This window comes from Hetaerina americana, unplaced genomic scaffold (genome assembly GCF_022747635.1).
Source record: "Hetaerina americana unplaced genomic scaffold, ioHetAmer1.1.p SCAF_2, whole genome shotgun sequence".
Classification (NCBI taxonomy): domain Eukaryota; kingdom Metazoa; phylum Arthropoda; class Insecta; order Odonata; family Calopterygidae; genus Hetaerina; species Hetaerina americana.
The window spans coordinates 16,770,033-16,782,978 of NW_027286763.1; the positions used below are offsets into that span (position 1 = coordinate 16,770,033).

General features: G+C 38.0%; 1 protein-coding gene across 1 annotated transcript in view; it reads right to left on the reverse strand.

The window, feature by feature from the left end:
* Vps15 (vacuolar protein sorting 15) overlaps nucleotides 1-12,946 on the reverse strand; it is a 56,859-nt gene that overhangs the window by 7,945 nt on the left and 35,968 nt on the right. Inside the window, exons 20-23 of the mRNA XM_071584847.1 lie at nucleotides 9,938-10,130; nucleotides 7,297-7,512; nucleotides 4,706-4,803; nucleotides 4,221-4,325 (exon numbers count right to left, since the gene is read on the reverse strand). Coding sequence (XP_071440948.1) covers nucleotides 4,221-4,325; nucleotides 4,706-4,803; nucleotides 7,297-7,512; nucleotides 9,938-10,130 — 612 coding nt within the window. The remainder of the gene's footprint in view (nucleotides 1-4,220; nucleotides 4,326-4,705; nucleotides 4,804-7,296; nucleotides 7,513-9,937; nucleotides 10,131-12,946) is intronic.

A 12,946-nucleotide genomic window follows, 5' to 3' on the forward strand; every position in this document is an offset into this window, starting at 1 on the left:
AGCCAATTAAAAATTCTTGTTAGCAGTAGGCAACTTATGTAGGTTGTTCATAATACTTGTACACAACTCTGGGAAGTGTACGGAGATTGAATAATGAGTGAGGGTGGTATGAGGCAGTGGTGCATTCAGTTTAAAAATGGCCGCACCAATGTTCACGACAACGACCTCAGTGGTCAGCCCATCCTTGTGAGATGACCTGAAATAGCTAGTTCTTGGACATCATGGACATTTGTCCTTTCACTCTTAAACTAATGACACCACTGATGCACAGCAATGTCACTCATCACTTAGTCGGTGAACAGCACAAATTTCCCAATGAATGTCAGACGCTCGAAGCTTATTGCCAGCATAAACCTTATCACTAAATGGATCTTACATTTGGTGGGATTTCCAATTGTGTTGCTCATCTTGACTGACTACTGTAAACAAACAACAAGCGGTGCGGCCTTCCAAACACTGTATCTCGAGGAATACTGCCCTAGTGTATGTGTCAATACAGCAAACATTCGGCTCCCCCCTGCTACTTCAACCGCTACACGCAAACGTAAGTTACTTTCTAGACAGCCCATGTAATTAAAGTAACATGTTTTGGTTACTTCTTTTGTAAATTCGACAAAATATCAACATTAAAATTTTCCCATGCACAAGCGGGCAAACCGCAGAAAAATATCAATTAAAATTTGCAAAAAGGTACTTTTCGTATGGAACCTTCAATATTATGTCAAACAGCATATCATTTAAGTAAATAGTTGTACAGAAAAAACTGTAGTACGAAGGTAAAAATGAATAACCACAGACATGTATGCACCAAATTCTGTTTTCTCTAGACACCTCAACATTCATCAATAGTGATGCTTGTTTTGCAATTTTTGTGGCCTTATTACCAAATAGTATAGGTACAAGTATTTTGGACAGTTAAATTTGAGGAAAGTGCTGGAATATCAACCAGAGACAAAAAATATGTTAAAGGGCAAATTTGGAATTAAGAAAAACATTGCCTTCTCCAAGAAGTGGACAAAATTGTCACATAAAATGTATAGACAGCAGCATTAGAGTGGCCTCTTAAGGTCATTATAAGAATTAAATGTTTACATTAAGCATTATTTATGCTTAATTTTGCGTAAAAATATGCATAAAGGTACATATGTACACAAAGGTATACTTGAGCAAAGTTCTTTATGCCAAAGACTGGTCAGTAAGAAAAAGAAAATCCATGCACACTATCAAACATAAGGTGGGAAAATTATTAATTCACTCAGGAAAGATTTGAGAGAGATGAAAATAATACATAGAGGATCTGAATGGTTAGGATATTAGTCCAGCAAGCTTAGATATAGAAAGACAATATGATACAGATGAGGATGGCTTATGTCTAGGAATACTTGATAAAGTGATGGAAAAGGCAAAAAGGGAATTAAAATCAAATGAGGTTGCGGGAATAGATAACATCCCTGCAGAACTATTACAAGGTTTACGAAAACGTGGGAGGAAGAGTTTTAATGGGTTAATTCATAGGAGGAATACGGCTGAAAGATTTTGCCTGATCAGTGATTGTTCAAAAGATCATATTCCAAAAAAAGGAAAGGTAATGTGTGAGGACTTTTGAACAGTAAGTTTAATTTCGCAAATAGCTCAAGTGGCTCTCGGGATCATCAATAAAAGGACCGAGAGGGAAAACGATAACTTAAGGGAAGATCATTTTGGGTTCAGGAAGGTGAGATGCAGATGTTATGCCATAGAAGTAATGAGGTCACTAATTAAGAGGAATATAGCATGCAATAAGGACGTATTTGTTCATTTTGTAGGATTTGAGAATTCATTCAATAGAATGGATTGGGTAGAAACTGTATTGCAGAAAAAAGGAGTAGATTGGATGGATAGGGCGAGAAATTCAATCTGTGCATTATAGGAATGCGTCCCAATTGCCTGAGGCAGATGGAGAATCAGAGAGTCAGGACGGGAAGTGCCAAAAAAGTAGGTAAGACAGGGATGCAAATGATCGCCTGTTCTTTTCAATATACACCGAGGAAATGGTATCGTACATAGGCGATCTGAAAAGTTTCCAACCTCAACCAGAAGATGGCAGCACTCTTCAACAAAAGTTGAGGGAAGTGTTTTGCGCATGCATTGAAAGGTACTCGCCAAAATTTCAGCCATTTTGGACACTCAGTTATTGTTTGAGTGAGTCCTTGTGAGGTTTTTTGTGAAAATGGGAAAAAATTAGTAACGGGCTGTTATTAAATATTTGTTTTTGAATGAGAATACGCCTCTGCGAATCAAAGATGAGTTATACACAGTGTATGGGGTACTCTGCAGCATCATTTACGACCATGACATTTTGGGCAACTGAACTTAAATGTGGCTGTGCCAGCTTAGCCGATGAGTGTTCGGGATAACCAAAAACTTCTACTACCACTGATAACATCGAAAAGTTCACCAAATAGTGCTGAATGACCATTGGATTAAGGTTAAAGAGATAGTAGAGGCTCAGGGCACATCAAAAGAATTCATTTGTCATACACTGACTGAAAAATTGAACATGTGTAAGCTATCCACGTTCCCTCACGTTGGACCAAAAATGCATTCGAATGAACATTTCCAAAACCCTGTTGAAGCTGTTTTAGGGAAGAGTGTTAGATTTTTTGCATTGATTCATAACTGTAAATGAAACCTGGATCCACCACTACACTCCTGAGATGAAAGAATTGTCAAACAGTGGACTGAAAAGTGTGAATCTGCTCTGATGAAAGCTAAAATGGCCCCATCGGCCAGGAAGGTGATGGCAACAATAATAATTATGCATCATTACTTGACAAGCTGAAGGCAGAAATTGCAAAATAACAACTGCATTTGAAGAGGTAAGAGGTTTTCCATCGGGACAACGCACCTGCTCACACTTCGGAGGTTGCCATGGCCAGAAGTCACAAATCACACTTCGAATTGGTTGACCACTCACCATATTCCCCAGCGACTTTTTCCTGTTTCCTAAACTTAAATTTTCACTTGGAGGACAAAGATTTTCATTATATGAGGACGTTATCTCATTTATAAATGCCTTTTTGTCGAGAAAGACGTTAACTAAAGAGATAAACAGTTACAGCAATGCTAGAAAAAGAGCATTGACTTAAAAGGAGACTATGTTGAAAAATTGTCTCGTTTATTTGTAAGGTCGGAAACTTTTCAGGCCACCCAGGTAATGGTATTTAGAGGAATGGAAAAAGCTAAAGGCAGGATTGAAAGTAGTTGAGGAATATATGAAATTTGATTGTAATAAAGCTTTAGTTTGCCGGTCAGCCACGGGGTTACAATCACCACTGAGCTTGTTAGAAAATCAGTATGATAGGCATGGAATGAAGACTGATGTTAAAAAAACAGGTTATGAGGTTTGGAAGAAATATAAGTCTAATTTGTGAGAAGGTGAAAAAACGTTTTCCTTTAGGACAATGCACCTGCCCACGAAAGTGTCTTGGTTATAGGGCAATAGAGGGATTTGAGTGCTAAGAAGTGCTGCAACATCCACCCTATTCCCCAGATTTGGCTCCCTCGGACCTCTTCCATCTCTTCCAAAATAAGGTTCCTCCCAACCCAATATTTTTCACCCAATCAAGAAGCAATTACATCTGTAGATGGGTACTTTGCTGCACTTCTGGAAGAACATTATAGAGATGGGATAATAGTAGTGCAACACCACTGCATGGAATTTATTACTACTAAAAGCAAATGTGTTGAAAAATAAAATGTTTTTGAAAACATTAATTTTCATCATCAGGCCGAGAACTTTTCGAATCACGCTAGCATATTTAAAATAATGACAAACCTTGTTCATTAAATTCAACAGGAAGACTCAATAAACCCAGGCTGATTCAAATACACTGATGCATTCTAAACTAATGGGATTTATTGACAGAGAGTTTGACTCAAATTTTAATGAACACTGTATTTTAACAAATGTGGGATGAAATCTGGAAAAGCAACATTACTTTTCATTTATTAGTTATAACCAACAAAATTTATTATAGTCAACAGGTTTCGCTACGCTGTAGCATCGTCCAGATGATGCTCCAGAAAAGCAAAACTAGTCAACAAAAATAAATTCTTTCCGGTGGAAATGCAAAGTCTTTGATTATTTCTTTGTGCTTCACAAATAAAATTATCCATGATTTCTTATCATAACAAGCTTGAATACTTTAAGCCACCAAATATCCTAAACTAATACTAACCCAATCTAAGATCATTTTCCAGCTTCCATGCATTCCCTGGACAGCGGAGATCCCAGCCAACTATTGAGCCATACAGGGTTGCATACACCACAACTGACTGAGAGCCTGCAAATGTTGTGATCATTCAATTAATTCAACATCAATATCATGCACGCATGTCACTGATATTAAAGGAAACTGCCACAAAATTACAACACACAGCAATGTTTAAATTAATAAAAGCCACAATCACCAAATATCATATAACAAATCATAGCATGGCTAAAACTTTTTGTATTTTTCACTGAGATTGCAGGAAAAAATCTCCAAGTGTCTCCAAAATCACCAGACAAGTGTCACCAAATCAATTGCAAGATGAAATATTCCACAAAGGACAAAATTTTGAAAAAATAATTAATTTTATAAATTTTCAAGTCAAGCACAACATTATTGAAAGTATAACAGGAAAAAGATTTTCATTCTTAAAAAAATGGTGCCGATCTTACCAGATTCAAAATGGCTTATATCCACGGCACAGCCCTCCTCTTGCAAGTCTAGCTGGCGAGACTGAAGAACTGCCATTTTGTTACTATTGGCCTCAATCCTAAAGATAATAATTTCAAAATAATCACCAAATATATAAGCAAAACTTAGGGAAGCATCCATTAAACTATTGTAATTTATACAATACTATAGAGAAACTTAGTAATATAACCGTTATATGTATTTAAGAATCATATTTTTAAGTTCACTTATACTGATCCCAGATGATTTAAAGCTCAATCATCTTGATCCCTTAAATTCTGACATAATAAGGTCTTACTGTAAATGAAATAAGTCAGCTAAATTTTTCTTCTCGATCATGTGGCAGGTAATATAGAAACTAAAAAATAACCTCAAGGGATGAGTTTGAAAATTTCAACTGAAGCTTTATATTTCAGAGCAACACAAGGTTTAAAAATTAAGAGGGGCAATTTTGATTGAAGAGAAGGGTGATTTTGATAAAGGAATCCTACCTACTGGTACAACTGTTTACACCAATTCTTCCAGGGGTTACAATTATAACAGCACACCTTATAATGGAATGCACCGTAAAAAACTAAAATAACTTAATAATATCAACCAATCAACTATAACTTAACTGAAGAAAAGAAATGTAACCCAAAAATTATGTTAAAACAACTGTATAATTCAAGTCAAATCAAGTTTTCAATCCAATTTCTTATCACCGCCATCACTTTATATAATTTGAAACAGATTTTGATAGATTTGAGATTAAAGCCTTTATCACAGCTATAGCTGAGGATGATAAAAAACAATTTATCATTAGTTGCACATTAATACAGAGTCAGCCGCTAAACTAAGGCAAATGATTTTTTTCTCACCAACTGGCAGGTGTGGTGGGAAAGGTGCTGGGAGGTCTCGGGAAAGCAACGTGACCCATGGTCGTGTGCAGGCCATTACAGTGTCTGAATTGCTGCTACACCGGACCCCTTTTCAAGCACCATATCATGAATTAGGGATGCCGCATTCAATGGAGTAACAATATGCGATAAAATTTTGTGCTAAACTTGGAAAACCAGGTTCATAGACCATGACCATGGTTAAGCAATGTCCCAAGGGCTAGTTTTTGTTAGCACAAGATGTTCTGGGAGGGTAGAGAGGAGGTTGACGACAAGGAACACCCTGGATGTTCATCAACAACACAGTGTTACGAAAATGTGCAAAAAGTGAGAGACATGATCAATTCCGATTGAGCATCAGAATGTTAGCAGAAGAGTGCCATATTCCAAAAACCAAATGCATCACATTCTTAAAGAAGATATATCCATAAAGACGGTGTGTGCCAAGATGGTCCCCAAGGTGATGTTGGAAGATCAGAAGGCCGCTCATGTGACATTCCCGTGGGACCTCTTGAACCACTACCACCAAGTGACTTACAGCCCTCATGTGGCACCATATGACTTCTTTTTGTTCCCAGAAGTAAAAAGGTGCTTGAAAGGCAACCATTTCGGAATGCTGGATAATGCCAAAGAGGTGGTTATGAGGTGACTAACACAAAGTTGCCATTGGTGCCTTCCGGGAAAAATACTGTGACTGGCAGAGGTGCTGGCATCAGTGTGTCAATGCAAAAGGGTGCTTTTTTTGAAGAATTTTAGTAATTTGTACTTTGACCTGCAATTAATGTTTTTCCCCTGATTTATTCTACTTATTCTTGGGACAGATAATGTACGTCTACATTAGCGGTACTGAAAAAATTGTGTCACAAGAGGAAATGCTACGATTTCACTCCAGTGATGGGGTAAGGGGTAAGTTTAACCAGTCAAAATTTGGTCTTTAGAATTGATTTTTTTTTGAGTTGCAAGCTAGAACTTGGTATATCAAGTGCAGTTTGGTATAAGCACAACCTCTGAACATCTAGTTTATCACCAGATGAATAAAGTACCATCCTGAGAAGACAATTATGGATGGATCAAGGTCCATTAGGTCATTCAAGGGAAGAATGGGGGAATTGCAAAATCAGCATCAATTATCACCTACATTTAAGTAAAAGGGGTCACGATAGTCCAGGGGTAGAGCATTGGACTACTGACCGGAGGGCCCGGGTTCCATTCCGGGTAAGCCTCTCTGGGCAACCTCAGCTCCACCCAAGCTATGTGATTTTTTGGGTTCTAGATCTTCCTGGGAAACCATAACCAGCACAGGGAAAGAAACTAGCCCCCCTACTCTGATGAGTGAATTTCACACGCCATTGGGCTTAGTACTGGGTGAACTTTATCATCACCTACCAAACCAACCATTGGGTAGATTACTGTGTTCATGGTTTACATAAAAGGAATGTCATTGCATATAAAAGTTTTGTATGCCCCTAAATTTAATAAACTGGTTACTACGGAAAGTGCATAAAATGCTTTATACAATTAATTATAAGCAATTACCACCAAACATAATCATTAGTGTTAATATGAAGAGGCATACTGAATTGATTTTCAGGTTCACCAAAATGGACAAACTAAATCTCAAATTCCAGTGATTTAAATAAACACAATATCGCTCACACTTTATTGCAATGGCATGAAGATATTATATATAATACCTGAGAACAAATATTCCCCCACTGTGAGAAGCTGAGGCAAGGGATTGGTGATTTTCACAGGTAGTCAATCCAACTAATGGGCCACCTTGACGATTGTACACTTGACGGGAGCGGTTAGCTATGTTGCGGCCTTCCATTTTCCCACAGTCCCATATCCTGATGCACCCATCAGATGAACAGCTTGCAAATAAAGGTGTCTCAGGCACTGCTACGAGTCTTTAAAAACAAAATAAAACACGATTAAACTGCATTCAGCTTATCTCTGGCGTATAAAACATCTAAAGCACTATTGGAGAATCGAAAATTTTATAGTATCTATTACCATGGAATCCTATCAATATTCCTGGATGAAATATACCATACATTGCTATATTATTCATCAATTTGAAGATAAAATGGAAATAACAAAGACAAAGATAAAGTAGTTTTAAGTCTGTGCAAAGTCAGAGGAATGTATATGTACTAATGTATACGTCATGAATTACAATACATCACTTTTGCAAGGAGAGAGTAACAATAAAAAATAACAGTACCAATGAAAAGTAAAATTTTTGAAAATCAACACGGTGTGAGCGTGACTGATCTAGCATGCGAATCAACATTAGTATACGTCAACAATTGGCCTTTTCTTCCTGAACATGTACAATACTAAGGAGATAGAGACTTCAAATAGAGTGACAAGAGTATCTACCCAATTGTTACGTATTCTCGATGATATTGAAAAGTTGTTCCTCATATGCATAAATGAAAAGCAATTGCAATGCAACACCATTAATGAGAATATACATAATTTGTGACGAGGGTAGAGTGATTTTTGCCGACCTCGTTAATAAAATGTCAGGATCATCAACAACTAAACAAGTATTTAAGAGGATCAGGATCATCAACAACTAAACAAGTATTTAAGAGGATCAGGATCATCAACAACTAAACAAGTATTTAAGAGGATCAGGATCATCAACAACTAAACAAGTATTTAAGAGGATCAGGATCATCAACAACTAAACAAGTATTTAAGAGGATCAGGATCATCAACAACTAAACAAGTATTTAAGAGGATCAGGATCATCAACAACTAAACAAGTATTTAAGAGGATCAGGATCATCAACAACTAAACAAGTATTAAATGCGTGGTTCGAGAAGTTAGCAAGAAGAACCATCATCCACGGCATTTTAAGAAATGGTGAAACAGCATGCTCTAAGTCAAAGGCAGCAGAGAACTTCATTGGTGACTACAAAAAGCTCATAGATGCTGCCACAACATGCTTTTGATTGTGACAAGAAGTTTCTCTATGAGAAGAAGATGCTTAAGATAACCTATATTTGTGCACGTAACAGTAGAAAAAAATGTATTGCCTGACCACAAGGTAATGAAAGGCCGTCTCACACTATCGTTTTGCACTAATATGAGCAACGATTTGAAAATCAAACCCCTGCTTGCGAGAAGTGTTAAGTCTAAAAAAACAGACGTGAGATGAGATTTGGAGGTCACGGGAAACTTTTGCATCATACCATGCATATGAGGCATGGTCCTAATAAGCCAGTGGCGATGCCTGCCATAAATTAATTTAACGATCACATTTTAACGAGTCACATTTTTACCAAATTATGAAGTGTCGGCAAAAAAAATGTCTCTATACAGTTTTCTAATAAAAAGGAATTAGGTACCCATGATAAATAATTAACAATTTAATGTGATTATTTTTTGCTTTTACAAATCGAGTTCAGTTGCTTCATTCTGCAATAGAGGAAAAGGTGAACGTGATCCATGACCCTAAACAATGTATACATAATTTTCTTTGAATAAACCTTGTTCATAATTTTTTTTTTTTGGCATGGAACGCATTATCATATTTTAAATTAATTTATGCTTAAAAAGTTTTTTCACTGAATGAATACTTAGCTTCACGAGAAAGACCGTGGAATGGATTATGCTCATATTATGAGGTTCCACTGCACTATATAAGATAATTCATTCTAACATTGACTATCATGATGCACTTAATCATGTTTTGATTTGGGTTCCAAAACACTTCACGAGAGCAAGTCCAATATTTTACACTCCTGTCCACAAAATGAATGACATTTATAATCTTGGTACAAGGCAGCCTCTATCTTGACAAAATAAACATTATTAACATTACTATGAGTCAAAAAAAAGAGGACAATTATCACACTCAAGGACACTTAACCCTCACCGCTTTCCATCCAAAATAGGCAAGATACTTTTGCTATGTGACGATTTCTACTCATTGCTATTTTCTATTGTTATTTCTAATGGTTATTGTTTTGCTCCTCAAAATTAGAATTTACACTAAGTTTTGAAGGAAAATTTTCCCTCTTACAATCCTAATTACAATCCCATGCCCTAAAGAGCCCACACCCAGCACCATTAAACTTTGTACCACCCTGGGTATCTGCAAATTAAAATCTACAACGATATAATTTCATCCAAGTGTAGAAAGAACACCCCAGGACACCTTTCACCACAAGCCCCACAGCAAAGCACATTCCACTTCCCTCTCAATTCCCAGCTTCATGTCACCTGCTGCCTTGGCCCCTCCTCGGAGAAGGTGCACCACTTCCCACTCCCTTGACACAAATAACATCCACTTTGCCATCAAATCTATTGGGGCCCACCTGTTGACGGCACCCCTGTGCTCGTGAAGGTGAGCCACCAAGTTCCCCCGGAGTCGCCACCCAGGAGGCGGTGTCCTCTGCGGCTCCCACATGGACTGCTCCGCCCAATCCCTCCCACTAACTGCCACTGCCTGTTGATCTTGCTTCCGCCTCAGTAGTTCACGCAGCTCAAGTCGGCACGGAGCGCAGCGATCTGGGGGACGGACAAGTTACAAGAGTTTACGAACCACACACATCAACTGGCCACTGAAGAAGTTTTCACATTTTCCAGCCAGGGGTCAAATGGTCACTGTCTTCATCTGCTGGTGGGACACACCCCACTTGGGATGGCCTCAGCAGTGTAGAGCAGTCCAGACACACTTCCACCAATGGGCTGCCTTTTTGATTGTCAGTCAATCAGCCAAATTTTGAGTGTCTGATATACATGGCTGCCACTCAATATGGGAATTAATTCTCAGGATTTGAAAAAAAAGGGACGTATTTGGGACTTTTTTCACCATGTTTAAGGATTATAGAATACCTAACTTTTAAAAAATTAGAGCCAAAATGCATCATGTTCAATCCCTTTGCCTTCTCTTTATTCATACAGAACAATTCTAGTATACTACTGCATAAATATTTTTCTAACGAAAGGGTCTGTGTGTCTAGAAAGTACAGAAATGAAGGTTGCTAACATGGTACTTGTATTGATAGCAATGTAAAAGAGTGGGCCTCAGCAAATGAAACAAACAGTGAAGGAATGCAGGGACACGCCAACACAGACAGAGTGAAGAGGAATACACAAAGGCAGCAGCACCGGTCAGAGCACAAATAAACGTGAACTCACATCAAATTCAATGTGAGGCATCATGTAGCTGCATGATGGTAGCAATAGATGCTAGCACAGTCAATTGCCACCTCTACACCATCTTATGATGAGCTTTTGTCATTTAAGAGCTTTTTGCAAAAGCAGGGTCATTTAATGGACATGCCTGAAAATAAAGAGCAAGACACAAAATAGGAAAAGAGTGGCAGCCCTGTTGCGTATTCATTCAAGCATGCTGGATCCATACCTTAGAAAACCTGAGCAATTGTATATATGCTTGAGAATAATACCATTACACATAGGTTTGGCCCATAGTTAAAAACAAACTCTAAAGCAGGATAATTATTACCTGAAAACAATCACCATTTGTTAATTTTCAACTTAAAATTACCACAAACATAACATTGCCAAAGCAAAATCTGGTATTTTCCTCTGGGTGAGGTAACTACATAAGCACGCTTCACTCAGATATTCACGGAGTAAATAGCTGCTAACTGATGCTTATTTGACATATCTATATATTTTTGCATCGTTCAAGAATAAGGCTAACGAACGTGGGTCGTCCAAGAAATCCTTAAAATGTCCAAGAGATGCCACTAGTCTCAGAAATGGTTTAGTGAGCCTTGTTTCTCACTAGACTACTGATGAAGTTTCAGCTATAAAAGCAAAGATGATGAAATTGCCAGAAAAGGTGAGGGCCACAATTTTTCGGGATTCCAGGGGAAACATCTACATTTATTACTTGCAAAAAGGAAAAACAACAGCTGAAGACTATTACGCATCATCACTCACTGGGCTGAGCGAAGAAATCAAGGAAAATCATCCTGAATTGGCAAAGAAGAAAATTCTCTTCCATCAAGACATTTCATGGGTGAAAACCTGTGCAGTTTTTATGCAAAAATTATGGAATTAAAGTTCGAATTGTTTCAGCATCCACTGTGTTCACCAGATTTAGCCCCCAGTGAATTTCTTCATTTCCAAACTCGAAAAAATGGCTGTGGAAAATGATTCACATCAAATGAGGAGATCATTGCCAACACAGAAGCCTATCATGAGGGCTTTCTAAAATCCTACTTAATAGATGGCTTAAAAATGTTGGTGGAACACTGGGAAAAGTGTATCAAGCCAAAAGGAAATTTTGTTGAAAAATAAAAAAATCTATCCTCTGAACAATTTTTTTTCAAATAACTTATTGAATGACCATGTACCATGTGATTTAGCAAGACAAATATGCAACAACTTGGTCCAAGAAGCAGTTCTATACGAGGTCCGCTCAAAAAGTATTGTGAATTTTAAATTTCCGCAGGTTAAGTTTATTTGATTTTTGATTTTTTTGTGGTGTTATGTATGGCACTTACATCTCTCCCTTATACCAAAAATGTTGGCCATTTTTAATATTCCGTTAATTTTGCCAGCTGTTTTGCTGGGACGTGTTTTGGCTTGTCTTCAATTTTTGACTGTTCCAAAAAATGGATCAAAGAATCTGCATCAAATTTTGTTTGAAAAACAAAATTAAGGGCGCGGACGCATTCCGAATGTTGACTATGGCATATGTAGCATAAGAAGCCACCTTGGACCGAAGCAACGTTTATCGGTGGTACAAAGTGTTCCCAGAGGACCGAGAATATGTGAACTACAAAGAGCCCGGCACGGACGCCCGAGCACGTGAACAGCAGACGAAAGCATTGATGAAAGAAGAAAATAGTTGTGGCCATTGGTCGAATCACCGTTAGAGAGGCTGCTGAGGACTTAAACATATCGATTGGCACATGCCATTCAATTTTTACCAATGATTTGGGCATGACACAGGTCGACGCGAAAATCGTACCAAAAACAGCAATGCATTAACATTGCTAATGAGGTGCCCCACTCTCTCTGCAACCACACAAATTTTCTCCGGAGGGTCATAACTGGTGACAAATCATGGGCTTATAGTTATGACGTGGAAATTGAAGCTCAATCATCCCAATGGAAGCTGCAGCATGAGCCAAGACTGAAAAAAGCACGCCATGTTCAGTCGAATGTGAAAGTTTTGCCTTCAGTTTTCTTCCATTACAGGGGCGTGGTGCATCATGAGTTCTTGCCACAGGGTGGAACGGTAAATAAGGAATATTACCTGCAAGCTATGCACAATTTGCACGAAGCAATCAACCACAAACGCCCAGATTTGTGGAAGCACAAAAATTGGCTTTTGTACCACGACA